Source organism: Anabas testudineus, chromosome 4 (genome assembly GCF_900324465.2).
Source record: "Anabas testudineus chromosome 4, fAnaTes1.2, whole genome shotgun sequence".
NCBI lineage: Eukaryota > Metazoa > Chordata > Actinopteri > Anabantiformes > Anabantidae > Anabas > Anabas testudineus.
In genome coordinates, this window is record NC_046613.1 from 10,225,891 (window position 1) to 10,245,410 (window position 19,520).

Sequence of the window (19,520 nt, forward strand, 5' to 3'; positions counted from 1 at the left end):
GAGTAGGGGCCCAGGCCAGAGAGCTGCTCCACTCAGAGGAAGAGTTTTGTTCAGCAGACGATTACACTTGTCGAGCAGATGCCACACCAGCTGCTGGTGCGCTCACTGCCAAAGTCACAGAGCCAGGGTGGCACAGACAGGGGCCGAGGGGCACAGGGAGAGTGTGTGTATGTCTTTTTGTGTGGTGATGTTGGAGCGGGAGGTGGCTTGGTGCAAAATGAAGCAGCTGTCTGGTAATGGTAATTCAAAAGGACACTGAAGTTTAAGCATCTTGTGTATTACACTGAATCACATCAACAAAAATTAAGTCGATAAAAGGAAACCAGCAGTGCCAAAATTGGCACAATTTTTTGGCCAAAATGTGCTGGTGGCGGCTGGCTCAGAGCAGTCTGAGTACCTCCTACTGTTTGTCTCCCTAGGTGGGAGTCGGCAAGTAGGAATTAACACGTAGAACTGGCGTTGGCTGTGGGGGAGTCAGCTCTGAGCCAAGCAAATCATCAGAGCGCTTCTTACATTTAAAGTTACAAGACTTGCAGAACTATTATCTGCATGCACTTTGGTATTAAAGCTATTTTTATTGGTAGCTCTAAATGAAGTGTAACCAAACGTTGGGTTAGTTCATGAACTGACACTCTAAGCACCAAATCTGGCTGCGTGGCAGCTGCCGAGTGGGAGTGTAGTGGGTTGGTGGTGATGGAGGACAACATTCACTGTCATGAGTTGCTTATTAACACAGCCTTTTGATATATTATGTTTGGCTGAGTAATATAAATGGTGTCTACCTGTGGGCCCATGCCTCCCATGCCTCTTGGGGGATTCATTCTCATTGGACCTCCCATGTTTGGATGTCCTGTGGTGACACAGTAAAGTGTTAGCATGGCAGCACAAAAAGCACTGTTGCTGATGCTCAATGTAAAGTTATTACTAAACTACTAGCATCTCTGAAATAACACCACATTTAGCCTTACCTTGAGGTCTGGTGGGGTCCAAACTGTTTGGCAGGAGAGGCTGTGACCCGGGGATGCTCCCAGGAGGTTGATTTGGCATACGAAGGGAGGGTCTGGGGCCACCTGGGTACCGTGGAGACATGAATGGCTGCAGGAGAGACACAGAAAGGATGAACATTACTTTATTTCAGCACGATCACATGTGGAGTACTTGCTGTAATTTATGACAGATATGCTTCAAAACATCACAGATTTTGCAGGTTTGCTTGTGACCTTGTTTATATCAAATCAATTTTTAACTCTTTAAGCTATGAACACAAAAATCTAATGCAACCGTGCACTGGCGGCCAGTTTGGACCAGGAGGTAGGGCACATGTATACCAATCGGGGGATTGGGGTGGTTCGATTCCCAGCTCCTCCTGTTCTAAGGCAAGATGCTGAACCCCAAGGTTAGCTGCAAGGCAGTTCTACCGTTGGTGCGAGAGTGTGTGTGTGAATTGGTGAATGAGAAGCAGTGTGAAAACGCTTTGAGAGCCAGTTAGGTAGAAAAGTGCTATATGACTATTTACCACTTTAGTTTCAACTCAATTAGCATGAAATGTAGCACTTACATTATGAGGGCCTATGAATTCTTTAAAAGAAATCGCAATGTCAGGATTTCCCCTAAAGATATTTAGATATTGTATTCTACAACAACTCATGAGCATTAGAAAGATAAACTCATTAGGTTATAGTGACAATATTTTACAAAGGTTTGTAAAATTAATACAGCAGTAAAGGTCATTAGTATAGATGAAACAAACAATGCATGAATAATAAAATACACAAACCACCATAGAGTATCGTCATTATCAGCTCAGTGAATGTCACCATCAGCTTCAGTTTTAATAACTTCATATCACTAAACATTTTTATTTGCTTGTTTTAAGATGTGAAACTTGTCTTTTTACTCCTCTCTTTTGTTAAGAGGCTGTCCTTTCTGCCCTTTTCTTATTAAATGTAGTATCTGTAATCTGTATTCAGTAGAACGTCAATAATACTAATATTAATATTATTATTATTATTATCACAATCTACAAGTATCAATATATCTACAATAAAAAAAGGAATTTCCTTCAACTGAGAGTCGAACTGTTTATCTGGATAAATGACTTATATCTGTAAGCAGTACAACAAGACACAAATAGCTCAGAGAAGTAGTCTCTCTCTATCTAACTGGTCCACATTAGATGTGTTAACTTTGAACAACAGCAGGGGGAGCAGTTGTGCCAAAGAATGATTCATTGTTTTTGCGTTATTATGTCCTTAGAAGGAGGGGCCTGTCTTTAAGTTTTGAAAAGTAAGACCTGAGGTGATAAAATCCATTAGGATAAAGGTAAAGGAGGATAGATAAGCGAAGGAGCAAGAGAACAATCGCTGGATGGAAACTGTGGGAGAGAGAGAGGTGGAGCAGAAAATGGCAGGAAACATGGCATAGTTGGGTTGGAGGATGGAGCGGCAATGTTCTACACCTCGAAGCTTTTTCTGTTTTCATTTTTTTCTCCACGTCTGCAAAAATGCACGAAAATAGTGTGAGCCTTCAAAGAAACTGAATACACTGTTTCCGCAGTGAGGGGACAACAACGGGCTGTGCACAACTAGTGAATAATGTAAAGCACCGTAGACAGATGGTTTTCAGAATTGCCTATGAGAGTATACTGCTGCAACCACAAACACCCACATACAGTGAGCCATATTTCAGATGATAAGAATTAATTCCAAAATCAATCCAACTATTTTAATATCAAGGGGAAACATGCTGATTTGAATACCGATTGAGTAAGAGCTGTTTGTTTTGGTTACAGAGCATGAACAGCAGAATAATGTTCATATCGTCATCTTCACGCAGAGATAAGCACAACACAAATACAACAGGAGACTAGCTTTCAACGGTAATTATAATGTGTGTGTGTGTGTGTGTGTGTGTGTGTGTGTGGTGCAAGCAGAGGACAAGTTATATAATACCAATACCAGCACCTTGAGGCAAAAACTGTCTTACTACTGTTTTCTTTTTAAACCCTCTTCCCTACTCCTCTCCTCTCCTCTCCTCTCCTCTCCTCTCCTCTCCTCTCCTCTCCTCTCCTCTCCTCGTGTTGTGGGTTTGTGTACAAAGAGCTGCATCGTGTCAGGCTGTCCTGCAATATTAATGGTCTATTGATGGACTATGGGATGGTGAGTGCTGGGCTGAGGGAGAGATGAGGCCCTCCAGATGCACCTCCGCTCCTTACAGCTGGGCCAACACAGCTAAATTATTCATCCAACCCACCATCGTAGATGCTGCCTGTCCTGTCTGTTAGCACAACACGAGGGCTGTGTGCTGTTTGTACACTTTTGCTGTGTGACGGAGGGAGTGAGGAGAGTGAGAGAGTGTGAGAAAGAGTGGGAAAGAGAAGGAACCACAACCCAACAGTTGACGGGAAAAAAACGACTGAGTAAACGCTTCTAACTCACCTGTCCGTGAGGTCCCATCATGGGATTACTGGGGTTGTGTGGAGGAGGCTGCGTGTGAGGGGAAGGCTGAGATCCTGGTGGACCCTGGTGAAAAAAAGGAAACATAGAAAGATCTCAATACAGTGCTATAATAACGTATTTGGTGATATTGAAGGCTGCTTGGGAAAAATGATTAAACTCTGAGAGAGCACTGGAATTTTAATTGAAAGGACGATGTGAGCTGGTTCAGCCGAATTCCAAAAACATTGTCTTACTTTCCTCTAGTGTTATTAGTGAATAGAAAGCGAATGGGATTTTCTTTTCTTTTTTTAGGAACAGCTTTCATAGCGACCATTTCTTCGGTAAAATGTAATACAAGTAGATGTAAGAATATTTTTTGGGGAAATTGGGAAACGATTTGAAGTTGAATTGGTGATGAAATATTCTCACCAATAGTTCTCATTTTGTGCATGTCATGTTATGCATTTGGAAATATTTCTGACATTATTACAGGAAAGAATGAGTCACTGACTGTAATGTTAAAATGCTTGAAAATAGTCTTGCCAATCCCACTGAGAATCAATACCAGACTGCAATATAGAAAAAAAAAAGAAACACAGCACTTACACATGGTAACAGACAGCTAAGATAACTGATTAATGTGACATGGAGGAGAGACGTACACCTAAATAAGTGGCTGCTAAGAAAGACACAAGATTTATCCTAGGAGCTGTTGGAGCAAAACCAGAGCTATAGGGCCAGTCCTGACATGTTGCAAGAAACCAGACTCAAATGAGATCACAATGCTTCTCTGTGTCTGCCGAGTGTGAGTGAGTGGATAATAATGAGTAAAGTTTAGTTACCAAGACTTGGAAGGAGGCTGAGGTAACTGGTTAAGGTTAGAGTACAGATGATGTGAAGTTAACCAGGGTGAAGTCATATTTATCAATATTCTTTAGTGCAGCTTTAATTTAATAATTTCATTAAAAGAAAAATACAGCATGTGTAATTATAGTACAAGTATCATTTTGGTTCCATCAACAAGGAATCGAGTGCTAAGATTTGTCGCTGACATGAGCAGAGGGCCGCATTGATTTTCATTTGCGGGAACTGTTAATTGCCAGGTTGAGGTCAGATCAATTCAGGGGCTGAATGTTAACCAATGTTAAATTATAACCATGTTGTTTTGCCAATGGATTGTTCAAAGTACAGTATTTCCAAATGCGGACAAAATGGCCACAAAATTGCCACAATTTAGATTTTTTAGGAGAGGGGAATCTGGGAACACCAGCTCACGCTACGTAGAACTGCCAAATATTCAACCCCATCAAACATCATTATGGCAAAACAAAATTAATAAATAAATAACAGCCTCAAGTGGAAAATAACTCTAGATATTCTGTAACTTAAATCCACTCTGGATAGAAGGCGCAGTCCCTCAAATGAGAAACTGTTGAGCTCTTTAAGATCTAGCACAGTATAAAGTGTCCATCCCTAACAGCTGGTATATAAACTGCAGTTTCAGTTTGGATTTGTAGAGCGAATGACTCAATATTTCAGGACACCCACTGTGGTAAATACGTTCAACTGAATACAGTATCAGAGGACTGCGTGAACTTTGACCTCTGTCTCTTTCTACAGTTACCTCATGTGACTCAAACAGCAGTCGCTCCAGCAGAGATCTGTTACTACCTGAACATTAATACTGAGGACCACCCACTGCCAGACCAGGCTTATCTACTAGTCTGCCAGAGCCTCCGTCAAGCACACTGCTATCAGGTAGCATTAGAGGACACGTGTGTGAGTTGCGCAACGGAGCAGTGATGAGTGTGAATATGTGACATCTACCTCTTTTATCATAGGCGAAGAAAGGATGTTTTCTCAGGTGTGGAGTGTAGCTGGTTTGAATTAGTTTGCATGTGCAATATGTGTATTGAAAGAGGCCACTGAGGGCTGCAGATGGGTGCTACTTCAACAGGTATGTATCTACCATCATGGATTAGGGGATTACCAGAGTAAAACATTACCTGACACACACATATGTCTACACTCTGGTAGACAGGTTTGCATAATTTTGCTCATGTTGAACTTGATGTATGCACACATACGTACAAACTAAATGGCAATTCCTCTTTCTACAATATAGTAATATATACAATATATATTTACATTAAGATATTTGTACATCTATTCACCGAAGTACTAAACATGCAAAAAAAAAAAAAAAGCTACAATCACAAGCCATTCTTGCTCTTTTTTAGATGAAATTACAGCATCTTTAACATTTTTCTCTTGGTGTAAGTTTGAAAGAAAAGTCAGATAGTCCTGGTGAAAACTGGTGCAAGTGATGTGCTGCACTCAGCATATTTATCATTGTGTCCTCGTGCAGGATAGATCAGTGTGCGCTGCTGTTGGCAATAGCGTTTTTTGATACAAGCACAGGGGTACGAAAGTGATTTTGAAATTCTACACATAGCTGTTTGAAACAATTGGATCAATTATCATCATTATTGTCAATTTGTTGATGTAATTTTCTGTTGATTAACACCGACTCACTAATCATTTCAGCACGAACACACAACAGCACACATTAACAGTCTAGACTTGTGCACTTCTTCACCTGTGTGCATCAGTTTTCATACAGACGGCAGCTGCACAGATACCTGCATCTCTCATCCTCCACACAAACACTCACACACATACGCTCTTCCAATCCCCTCGCTTTCCCCACCCTTTCCCACTGCACCGCCCTCCCTGTGTGAGTGCTCTGTTGGCTTGGCTGGATGGTGGAGCGCCGACAGAGCTGAGCACCGGGAACCTGTAGGCGCTGCTACAGTGGGAAAATAAACATGCCTGACTGACAGCTTGAAACAAGTGCATTCCCACAGGCAGAGATACGGCGCTGCCAGGCTTGCCTTACAAGAGCACACATTCTGGCAGAAGAGATGAGCTTTTACTTACACGTAAAAAACAATACTGCTCATAAGCAAAAACACTTATTCACTGACTTGCTACCCTTTTCTAAAAAGCCCAAGTGTTGAGCTCAGCAGCAGCAGCAGCAGCAGCAGCAACAAGACTCTCTAGACAGGTGCTTCTTATTGTTACAAGACATGGCAGTTGACTCTTTTTGCTGTTCTGATTGTATCCGGCTCACTGTCACGAGAACGGCTCATCTAAGAAGCAGCGTTCACTGGAGCCACGCACATTAACCAGCCACACAACATGTAGCTGGTCAATAATCTATTTAACAGTCAGGAAATGTTTATTTCGTTGTACATACAATGCTCTCTGATGGTGTTGGCACAGTTATGCCGTTTGTACCCGTGCCACTGTGGTTGTTCTGCCACTCCGCGTGTGTGTATGTTTTGGGTTGTTAACACCAGCTGTACTGGCTCGCTCTGTCTCTCAGCAGGTTCACACTGGGGCTAATGCTGCACTAGCTCTGTCTGACCTCAGAGGTTGTTGTTGCCGAGCCAGTCTGTGTGTGTGTGTGTGTGTCTAACAAGGCACCCCCATGGGTCTGGCTGCACTGACCCAGCTGCAACAGTCTACGCAGACTTAGGAGGACACTGCATTCACTTTCTGGAGCCTCACCCCAACTGTAATGGTAACTACAACATGCCTTACCACAATTTAACTAAAACCCAAGTCTTAACCCAAGAATGTATCAGTGTAACTTGTCAGAGTTGAATTAAAGGTAGCTCTGTGAACAGATTCTTCCCTGCAATGTAGGCAATACACAATCTGTCACACACACACTGTGCTCCTCTCTTATTCTTCTATATAATGTGCCATAATGGGGCATAGCTACTCTGGCTGGGCCTCCCTGGGCCTTCCTGCTATTACATCTGAATGGGCCAGCATATGGCCTTTATGGCCACACTGTTTTCTCTACAGGTCCCTGCAGAGAGAGGGAGAGAGAGAGAACATTTCAACTGTCACAGAGGTGTATGCAGGGTGTACGTGTGTGTTTGCGTGATGTTGTTTGTGTATTAGTGTGGGTGAGGGGAAGAAGGAGGGGGACGGGGGAGCGTTAAATGAAGCAATTAATAAAATCATTTTCTACCCGGCTAAGGAGATAACAGCTTGGCACAGTACCACAAACCCATCAACACAAGCCCCTCGCCTCCCCACCACTCATTTCAGCTTAAGGAAGACCCACACTGCTGCCCCTGATGGACCACTAACACAAACAGAGAGAGAGAGAGAGAGAGAGAGAGAGAGAGAGAGAGATAGGAATAAAAAGAACGAGATGGAAGAGTACCAGTCATCTGAGTTTTCCTCTGATGTTTACAGCTGCTAACACTAGAGGGCAGTGTGTAACTGCTGTCAAACTACTGGACACACACACACACACACACACACACACACACACACAAACAGAGAGCGAGAACACAAAGCAGCCTGCATCACTGAACACAACAAACAAAGCCAGGAGGAACAGCACCACACACACACACACACACACACACACACACACACACACACACATTCATTGTCATTCCTTAGTAACATTCCACGGAGAGCGGCGGAGGCAGCAGTAGGTCTCCTGCTAGCTCATGGTATATAGCATGGCAACATGTCAGCTCAGAGATGGGAATATGCTATCAGGGGTGTTTTCTCTGTGTGGACGGCTGCGAAATGCTGACACGAATTTAAACATCTCGGGAAGACACCAAATGATTTATATAGCCTACGTCTGTGATCCCCTTACCTCAGAGGAAGGTTCGGAGCTCACAGCTGAAGTTTCATCCACATACAGGGGACCGTGTGTGTGACTGTTCAGAGAGAGTTCCCACATGAGCCAATAAATAAAACAGAGCGTTTTGAAAAGGTGCTGCTGATAGACTTAAGGTATGGCCCAGGCTACATTCAAATCACTCCTTAACAGTAGTGTTATCAGCGTGTTTGAACTGAGTGACAGAGGCTCCAGGCAGATAATGGACAGAGAAAACATTTCCGTCTCATTTTAAAGTGTCTGTCATTCAAGGAGAACTATTAGGTGACAATGAGGGACAAAGACGATTCCTCTCCTCGATGGCTTCAGTTCAGGCAGCAGTGAAATGTTTTGCCTGCATGCTCTCATCTTGGTCCTTAAGTTTCTGCGTCTTTAAATCTTCTATTCATGTTGCAGGTAGAAATTAAAATGTTTAACAGCTTTTTTTTGGCTATTTTCTTTTTAATATTAAAATCATTTCATCATTTATTATAAATCTTGGCGTCTTTTGTGCAGTGGTCATAAAAGTCAACATACGTCTCTTGTTGTTGGATTTCTGCTACTTGGGCAGCTACCTTGTAATTAACTGTCTGTCCTTCGCTTAACCTGGAACTGAAACCGAGGTCTAAATCCTCCACTGAAGTACCAAAACTGACTGTGAGCTAACACCAGGATATGACATTTGACCCTTACAGGTAATAAATAATACCTTAGCCATCATTCCTCAAACATCTCAGCCTGATTTTCAGCCTCCTGTTCATTCCTAAAGGACTTCACCTTATTTATCTGCGTCTTTGTAATAGCACTGACCCAAATGAACCCTGAGATCAGTCTCACCTTTGATAAATAAATGACTCAGAGCAGATGTCTCCCTAATTCAACATTTGCCTGCCACGTGTCGGCTTTGAATAGGTTCTTAAATTGCCTTTGATGCCCGGGTTGCTTGTTCTTAAATGCGTAATCATACCTGATCCTCTTGTTGTGCATTTTGGTGTTGTCCCTGAAGAGCTGAATTTACCTGCAGTAAAACACGCAGCCCTTGACTTTGGATCCCTTTTTTTGACAAGAGGACTCATTCCAGTTTAGCAGAAAGAGGCGGCCCGACCCTAACTGGTTTACAGGCTTAATGGGGCGTATTAAGTTTTTTGAGTGCCTGGCATACCACGTGTAGATCAGAGAATAAGGTCAACAAAGAGGGATTTTTGGGGCATTATTTGACAGATGGACCTTATAAATCTCCAAAGGACACATTTTATCTAATTTGCTTTTCCCTGGACAAAGGCCTAAGCCTTATTTATGGTACTTTCTTCCAGATTCTGTCTCCTTTTCCTCATTATTCAGTCCTGTTGTCTATACATCTGCTGTTTTACTGTATAGAAGAACTTTGCATCTTCCTGGTACAGTATGTCATTTCTGTCTAATCAGCAGATGGGACCAATCAACTGTCCACTATTGTCATCAGCTGTCATTTTTGTGATCGGACAATAAAAACACATTTGTCTTTCCTCACGTCTCAGTGTCCTGTCCTCTCCTCCAGTCTCTTTCTTTTCCTTATCCTCTCTGTCATTAACTCAGTCTCTCCTCACAGCCTCTCCTGCCTCTCTCACTCCCTCCCTGTCATCTCCCCCCTTTGCTTGTCCTCCCCAGAGGGCCATGATGCAGCAGCTATGGACTTTCGCTGAGTGGAGGAGGATTATATACCAAATGTGTACAGTATAGACACCATAGCGGATGCCCTCCACCTCCATTTTGCTCCTATGTCCCTATTTTGCCCCTCATCCCTCTCTCCCAGGACTGTAGCCAATAACAGTGTTGGGGTCACCTATGTTAATTACTTTGCTAGTACTACTGGGAAAAAATCTGCAACACACACACACACACACACACACACACACACACACACACACACACACACACACACACACACACACACACAGACACACCCAAAACACATGTGAACAGCTCACACTCAACAGAGCTGGTGAGGCATGCGTCACTGGAGCCGTGTGTGTGAGAGCAAAAATAAATAAATAAATAAAAAGTTTAAAGACAAGAGAAATGGAGAGAGTGAAGAAATGTTATGGAGAAGGATGCTAGACATAAAGGGGGGATGTGGTGAGAGAAAGCTGAACCAGAGTTTAGATGAGAAATGACTAAAGCATGCAGAAAATCCATTCACAACTTTACAGAAAAAACATTGTTCGCTTTACTAAAAATGTCCAGGTTTGACTCTACCACTCTCTAAACTAAGAACATGGAAATTTCACACTATCAATCGACCAACTAGTGAGATAAGAATATGAGTGAAGTCTCAAAAAACGTGTAGGAGGGATTTCTAAAATAAAAAAGACTCCTTCCCCTGAATGAATAAATGAAGTGCAGGAAAGTCAGTAGCCTGCATTTTCACTGTGGACCGCAACCATTAGTTCACCAGGGAGTGAATGTCATGTACCTAGGAGAGCAGAGTGTGAGATTTTAGCTCTTGCTTAAGTTCAAAAATGCCAAATGATCATGCCATGGGACATTAAAATATGCTACAACACGTCAGCTTCATTTAGAGAATTCTGACGTTGAGTCTGAATTGGTGCAGAACACGTTTTGTTCATTTTTTTTTTTTTGTTTTGTTGTTGTTGTTGTTTGCACTATGCATGCTCTGCGTTCAGGCTTTTATTTTTTTGTGTTCTTCACCTTTTGCTTGCTCTGCTTCTCAGATTAGCTGAGCTAAGCAGAAGAGAAGAGAAGAGAAGAGAAGAGAAGAGAAGAGAAGAGAAGAGAAGAGAAGAGAAGAGAAGAGGAGAGAAGAGAAGAGAAGAGAAGCCATCTCTCCCATTTTTCTTCTCCTTGTCTCCCTTTTTTGAACCCTGCCTGTCTATCTATCTGTCTGTCTGCCATGCGTACAGGATCTATTTATGGAAAGCAATGTCACTCACGCAACACCACCAGATAGCTTTCTCCCTGCCCAGCTCACTGCTCATACATCATTAACATTCTCCACGACCCCAGCACGTACATAGACACACGAGCACAGCACATGACATGCTGCCAATCAACCAGCGAGACAACACGGCAAATGGCTGTACAGTTCCGAACCGCATGCACATACATTACACATCGATCATACTAAACCTCCAATGCAAGCAAACATGCAAAATGGTTCATAATATGTAGAGCATCCTGGCACAATAACAAAATATACAGATTTAACAACCTGTCTTTTTTTTTTTTTTGAATTAATAGTTGACTTGGCGTAGATGAAAATTGTTCACATATTCACACATTGATTGCTGGTTTTCTTGAGAAAAGCAGCAAAAGGAGCAAAAACCTCTCATATTTGTGATGTGGAACTAATAAATGTTCGCTGCTTTCGCCTGAAAATTTGTAAGCAATTCATTTTCTGTTGATAAATTAATCATTTCAGCACGAACAATTACAGCTCTTATTCAACACTAAGGATAGCAATATTTTTCACGTAACGTTTAAATGGTAGCATTTTGGGAAAAGTGCTTATTTGCTTTCTTGCTGCAAGTTAGATGGAAAGATTAACAACACTCTTGTGCATCTACTGTATGGGCAAAATGAAGCTACAGCCGGCAGCGGGTTAGCATAGCTAAATGTAAAAATGTGCACAAATCACAAGTGGTGCTTTCCATTTGTGTTTTGTGGAGATGAAACAAATTAGACGCAGCATGGAGAGAGGTGCTTCTCAGGACAACGCTAGACTTTTCCCCCCATTTTGAGTGTTTGTGCTAAGCTAAGCTAACTGGCGGTTGTATTGGCATACAAGTGTGAGAATGGAGTCAATCTCCTCATCTGAAGACACAGTCTCATTCAAAATACATTGCATCTGTCACATCCATTAAAAAGGCAAAGAGTGTTTTATTCCTTTTCTGATATAAAATAAAATTCCAAATTCAGGATTGGTAATGGTATGAAGTGTCAAATAAATATTTCCAGGTAGCTTTCAAGTTCAGCTGCTTTTTAACTTTTCCACAACAATAGTGATACTAAGAATTAGACTTTTATATGTACTTAAAGTAGTACGATAGTTTAAAGTGAATGTTATTTTTCAGTTCTCTTTTCACATTCTGCAACGCTTTGAACACTTGGGGTGAGGATATTTTAAAACCTCGATTTTTAAAAGTGTTACTAGTTTAATGTGTGTCAAAGTGTCGGATCAGGCTTGTGTGTGTGTTTGCAAATGAAGGAGAAAGGAGAGAGTGATGGAAACACAACGACAGAGTGTGTGTGACCTCGTCAGCCTCTTAGACACAGAGCACTGATGACAGGAGGAATTAGTGAAGCAACACAAACCCCAGAAAACTGTCTCCTCTCCTCTCCTCTTCCTTAATAACCAATACTAGCACACCATTTTACATTTGAGTATGAGAAACAACTCTTCAGTGCGTCTACAGCATCAAGCAGAGCACCAGGAGTTAACAACCCAAGCTTGGCCATATGGGATGGAGGCAGAGAGACAGAGAAGGGAACATCTGGACAGGGATTAGGACAGCTAAAGGGGCTAAAAAAGGAGGAGGAGACAGAAGGACAGGCTTAGCGATGGATATGGGATGGGTGGAGAGGGTGCCAGGGGTGTGTGATGGGTGAAGGTGGGAGTGGGGTGAAGTTAGAAAGTTCCTTTTCTTACTTGAAAGAAGCCCGGGGGCATAGGTCCTCCTGGCATGCCATCGTTGGGTGGCATGTTGCCCATCACTGGGCTGGGGGCAGCGGCCGCACTCTGGAAAAAAAAAGGAAAACAACCAAAAAAATGATTTTGCTGGAGTCACAGGACAAAACAGCAATCAGCAAGGTGTTACAAGAATCCCGTGTTTGCTGAAAATAATGAACGAGCGATATGCTGTTCGGAAAATATTTGCCACAAAACTTTCAAGCCTGATTACACTCACTGAATTCTTCTGAACACAAATGGAGCAATTACCCACAACTGATAAGATATCATTATTTGGTTGGAGAGATACATTATTTGATGAAGGAAACAAAACTATCTTGTCAGGATGCGGCGTTGGGAGGAACATTACGGCTTCGGCTTTCAGTGAACTAGCTTGTCCAATACACTGACCACAACAGACAGCGAGCTCGTTCACTCTTTCAGAACCAGCTGGAAACATCTCTCCACTTTCTTTTTTTTTTTTGCCCACTTAATACAACACGCCTAAACATACAATTTCCTTTTGACTTCAGATCACACAGTTTCAAATCATGAACAGGACTTCCTGCACTTCTCCGTGCTATAAACACTTCATATTGATGCATAACATCGAAAACGTAAATCACTATTATGATGTTTGATTTATATATCTTCTTTTATTCCTGCATTCAACCCCCCTGTGTGAATATGTGCTCCTCCTCTGGCAGTATTTCCTTCATCTTCACTCTCAATTATAATAATTTTCAACAATGGGGAGAAGACAGACGAGACACTCTGCTGCTCTGGTTTTCTTTTGAGGCAGTGAGACTGACAGTCAATGTTTGGTCATAGCTGCTCTGTCGGAGCTCAACATTCACACGTGGTCAGATTGGTATGAGAAGGTATCAGGAAAGTTACAGTGAGGCCAGTTGCTGCAGGATGTGGAGGGATTGTAAAGACTCGAGCAGCCCTCCTCCGTAGTGACACACCGTCCTCTAGAGGAAAAATAACACTGTTGATTGGATGTTCAAACACTTAGAGCAACCTGCCTTAAAACTGTTATATTACGACACCACACACTATAGTTTGTGTCCCATCTTATGCAACAGTCAACGTTGGTTTCTTTTCTACACGGCAACGGTGTTTCCATCAGCCTATCTGAGTAGTTTGGTTGCCTGAGTGTAACCAATCTTAACCATAAAGTGATGAAATCCTTTTGGTGATTATGCTAAATGACTCATTGCACAATCACAGAGGAACTATGCGATATGGTGTTAATATCTCTGTTTCATGAAATTTATTCTCAGCTGAACAATCCCAGACTCAAACACACGCCCACGCAGCGTCCTCCTCCCATCCCTCCACCACTGCAACTAGAGCTTCACTCCCTCGCTCAGCTGACCAGCATGGCCCAGACACTAACAGGCCCCGGGGCCATGAGGCAGGACAAACAAACACACACACACACACACACACACACACACACACACACACACACACACACACACACACACACACACACACACACACACACACACACACACTAGTAAGAGGGTGTGAATGTGGGGATCTGAACACAACATAAGAGACTCGCGAAGTGTGGACACGGACGTCCACAGGAGTTAGACGCAAGCAGGAAGTGGAGAGTTAGACGAAGAGACAGAGCGAGAGGGAGACATTTAAACAGAATGAGCTGGCAAACAAAGAGATGGAGAGAGAGAGAGAGAGAGAGAGAGAGAGAGAGAGAGAGAGAGAGATTTCAAAGTGTAATGAGAGGTCAGTTAACAACCGTCTGCCGTGTGTATCTGTGTGTCAGTTCCTCTGAGCCTAAACAGTGTACGACCACGCCACAGAAGACGTCAAGACAAAACTAACCCAGAAACCTGCAGGGAAAGTGTGTTTTCTGAGTGTGAACTGTGCAGTAAGTGCAGAGAAACAAATGTTCTCCCAGTCTTTTAGTTGTCATGGGTTTGAACTGTGCGTGAAATTAGTTTGATGAATGAAGCAACTTTGCATCATCGTGAGTAAAAACACAGAGGCATGTAAACCACTTTACATGACCTTAACTGGACCCCATAATACGTATCATTTGTGAGCTGTTATCCAACAATGGGGCAGCCAAAAAACAATAGGCTTAACGCTTCATGCATGCACACAAATGCAAACACATACACAAGCAGAGTTAACCGGCTCTGGTGTATTGGAGAGCATTAAGGAATCAGCAGAGAGAACGCGAGGGAGAAAAAGAGAAAAGGAGTATGGAAATGAAAATGAGAAAAAAAAAAAGAAGAGAGAAGACGAGAGATGGCAGGATGAACGGCAGGGCACCTCGAAGAGAGAGGGAAGAGTGAATGGGAAGTGGGGCTGGTGTGTGTGTGTGTGTGTGTGTGTGTGGATAGAGAGTGTGTGTGGATAGAGAGTGTGTGTGTGTGCTGCCTCAGTCAGCCAACGAGGCTCCACAGTACTCAGGTGAAGCAGCAGCAAAAGGCCCCTTCTCCTAGTTGCCATGACAACCCCGACCTCAGCTTCTGCTCTCCAGTGCCCATTAAAACCCTCAGGCCGTCAATCATCAGCATGGCCAGGGAGCAGAGAGAGGGAGAGCGACAGAGAGTGAGAGAGAAGTAGTGAGAGAAAGAGAAGAAAATGAGAACAGGAAAGAGAAAAAAAAAGAAAGAGAGATGGAGTTTAAAGGAGCCTGTGGCTTTTGATAGCTGCCCTGTTTGCCACTACTATCTCCTTCTTTTTGTCTCCCTGCACACAAAGCTGATCCACAATGCATGCACAATGTTAACTCATCACACTCCTCTCTCTCTCTCTCTCTCCCTCTCTCTCTTACCGCCTTTGTAAAACATGACTAAAAATTAGGAGCATCAGTTCACTCATTTTAAACCTATTTGTAATATATCTTCACCTCCACATTGGAAAAAAAAAGTGTTTTTCAAAAGTTGCTGCTGAAAGGCGATGTGTCTAAAGGAACAGTAGATATTTTGGGAACTACACTGACTTTGTTTTGGCAGCAGTTAGATGAGAAGATTGATTCCACTCTCATGTCTTATGGTAAGGATGAAGCTACAGTCAGAAAGACTAAAAATGAGGAAATGGCCGGGCTCTGTTCAAACGTGACAACATCTACCTTCCAGTACAGAACAAAACGACGAGTCAATAGGCGTAAAATATTTACGTGTGGGACTACTTCTTGGCTAGAAGTAATGTTTTCACTTCCGATTTAGTGCAGATTAAAGAGATTAGTGAGTTTTAGAGGTACAGTTTCTGCTAAACTAAGCCAGCCAATGGTTAACAAGGATCTTCTTGTCTAACTGCCATTTCTTAATAGTCTTGATCTAAAATCTCATTTTCCAAAATAAGAGAGACTGTTATCTTCTATCTTCTTTATATAAACAGGTGTCATGTATGCTCAGGGCAAAGACTAAATAATTAGATGACAGTGAATTCCATTGGTTTGATTCAGTGATGATACATTAAAGTATTTCAAGATAAGTTGAGCTAATCTCACACGTCACCATTCTGCAAATTCAAAGTGTCTAAACAGTGAAATCCCTCCCTCGTAGTCATCATCTGTAATATTAATTTGATCAATTCCAAACAGCTCTCCTTTGGCCTCTGTTTGTGATCGTGTTTAGCGGCACAGTGGAGGCTGGATGGACACAGGCAGTGAGTGAGCGGTTCTATCTGTCTGGTGATCAGACCTCAGCTTCCAGGGGGTAATGGATCTGCTGTTATCTCGGTCCAGACAAGCAGACCAACACACTGCTACCTGCTGACCACAACAACACTGATACAGACCTGTTAGTGGGTGTGTGAGTGTGTCTTTGAAAATGTGTACACATGCGTGTGTGTGTGTTCGTGTGTGTGTGTGTGGAAGCATTTTTTCAGATCGTAAAGACTCAGTCTGACCTACCAGGCCAGGTGCAACTCCCTCACTGTCTCCGTATCTCAAACATACACAGAAACACATAAAAATGCTTTAAGTCCACACTGGCACCCCAAGGCTCTGAACAAAAGTTCACACATGCAGACACACACACACACACACACACACACACAGAGTTCAGTCCAACTCTTCTATGAGCTTACATTATTCACACAAGGGCTCTCTGTGTCTCTCTCTCTTACTCTTCTGTTCCCTCTTTCGTTTTTTTTTTTTTTTTGTCTGCCCCACAGTTACACAAAAAAGCACATACTGTGAATACTGCTGAAAACGCAGATGGATTATATGGGCGTTAATGTAAAGAACTTGTCCTTGGTGCGTGAGCGCAGCAAGAAAGGGTGAGGTTTAATCAGATAAAAACGACTGATACTTCAGTTAAAACTGACATCTGTGCAGGGATATGTATGTACGTGTTCATGCATGAATGCTCCAATACTCCATTGTGTGTCTATATATGTAGCTACTGTGGCTTGAGGAGTGATTTGCAGAAAGACTGCAGGTCTCATTTGGCCCTCTACGTCTCTGTAATTTCCTTAACCAAACCAGGAATTCCTTTCCACACAACTCCTGGCTGTCACCATCACCCTCTCCTCCCATCTCCCACATTTGCCCTTCTGTCACAGCCCTCTTTCTCCTCCTCTCTCCTTGGCTTCAAGTGCTGCAATAACTCTGTCAGTGAAGTCAACTCTATAAAGATTAGTGGCGAGGCAGGAGTGTGTAAGCGGGACTGCCAGCCGACAGACGGGTCTAATCGATGGAAGACGGAGAGCTACTGGACGGCTCTGCCAGAAACCCGACTCCCAACCCTGCGACATGGAAATGCCCTTGATGGCTGGTGCCACTCCCTGTGCAAGTATCCTTTAGTATACACACAACAGGTATGCAGAAAAATATGAGCAGACACACACACACACACACACACACCCTGAGCATGCATAGGAATGTACTGTATATACCATACACACTCAAACACACACATGTGCCGTTTTGTGCCCGTAGCTCTGGCATCTGCTATGTCAATCAGGTGAATTAATTACCGGTAAACAAATCTGTTTGGGATCCCCCCACAGAACACACAAACAAGCACACACATGCACGTAATCCTCCTCCTCTCCCAGAAGCATCTCCTCCCAGCATCAGGACCCCAGGAGCCTGGAGCTGCCTCTCAGCTACCAAGGCGCTGCTCCAAGGCAGAAGCCCAGTGGGAAGGCACTGTGGCTGGGGGCCGTCGCCTGGCTCTCCCCCTGCTGCCCTGGAGCACCTGACTTAAATCCCGCTGCTGCCACTCAGGCTAACCAATCAACCTATGGCAATTCACACACGCTACCTGCCAGCAAAGACAACACACTCCATAGTGCAGATGGCAAAACACACACATTTCTGTGCACATGCAGAACAGACGCCTGCTTTGAGATGAAACAAACAAATGCAGAGACACACACAGTTCTGCTCATCAGCTCCTGCCTCCTGAAAGCACGTTATTGATGCGGCGGTTCTCTGTGGGATGCATGGCAGCTGACAGAATGGAGGAGCCGCAAAGCAAAACAGGTAAAACACCCCAAAATGAATAAAGAAAAGCAACCAAGGTTAAGATAATTAACAGTCGGATTCATCTTTAAATCATAATTCCATTTCTTTTCTTTCTTTAGATCATTGTTGTGACTATACTCTTTAAACCTTAGGAAGGGTTTAGCTCAGTCCTACTTGAAGCTTTATTGCTAACTTACAAGGTAAACGAAAGAGACGTAAACATGCATAAACTGAGTAAAACTTGTATCGATGTAAAGTAATTTAGTAGCTGGCCTCCTGACACACAAACATGCACACACAGGCATAAACACATGCACACACACACACACCCCCCACACACACACCCAAAAGCCTTTATTGGCAGTGTCGGTAGTTAATGACCAAAGGTCGGCGACGGCCTGCTGCTCGCCCTGGTGACCCTTTCTAACACAGGTCCCCCCTGCTGGCACTGCTCTTTAATTACACACAAACACACACACACACTGGGTGCACGTACACACACTGATGTGCACCCCACACCCCCTCTGCCCATGGCCTTTCACTCCCTCATTAGGCAGTTGGTGTTGGGTGGAAAGCCACAAGAGAACCAGAGGACAGGGTGTCATGATGACGCTCGTTCACACAAACACACACACATACGAGCACACTTTGAATTAAAGAGGCAGACTTCTACATGCACTCAAAGCTATATGCCTAATTGAAGATTATTAATGCTGCTAATTAGGGAATAATAGAATGCTTGGAGCTTGGATACAAAACCTAATGTGGAAAATACAGTAGGAGAGTGAAAGGTGTATAAGAGATGAGGGGAAGAGACAGGAGAGAGATAGGGAAAATGATTTTATCATGCTCTATCTCCCTCCTGTCGTCCAAAATAACTGGCCGGTGTCACGCTACCACAGCTCTCATTCACTGAGTCCAGAAGTGGGTTCTGTATCCAGCTGGGCTTCAGTCACCGCTTCGCTCTGCAGGTCAGAGAGGGCTGCAGATCAGGACGGAGCAGGTGGAACATCCTCTGAAAGGCCACTTCACAGGTGATGGCACACACAGACATGTAAAGGCACCCTCAAACACTGTCTGAACCACTGTAAATGATCATGCACGTTGAATTTGTGGGTGTATTCATTGTTGTAAGACAAATGTAAATCCATTTTTAGCGGTTTTAAAGTGTCCGGTTCTCATGTCAGCACCTCAGAATCACAGAGCGCGTTCGCCTTCCATCATCAACCCTTCTACACAAACATTTAACAATAATACAGATAG

The 19,520-nt window shown here is 43.3% G+C and overlaps 1 protein-coding gene across 2 annotated transcripts in view; it reads right to left on the bottom strand.

Moving 5' to 3' along the window:
* Nucleotides 1-19,520, bottom strand: part of ssbp4 (single stranded DNA binding protein 4) — a 72,618-nt gene that overhangs the window by 7,464 nt on the left and 45,634 nt on the right. For both annotated transcript variants that reach the window (XM_026346002.1, XM_026346003.1), the window contains exons 5-8: nucleotides 12,779-12,868; nucleotides 3,438-3,521; nucleotides 969-1,095; nucleotides 783-850 (exon numbers count right to left, since the gene is read on the bottom strand). In XM_026346002.1, the coding sequence (XP_026201787.1) occupies nucleotides 783-850; nucleotides 969-1,095; nucleotides 3,438-3,521; nucleotides 12,779-12,868 (369 nt within the window). The remainder of the gene's footprint in view (nucleotides 1-782; nucleotides 851-968; nucleotides 1,096-3,437; nucleotides 3,522-12,778; nucleotides 12,869-19,520) is intronic.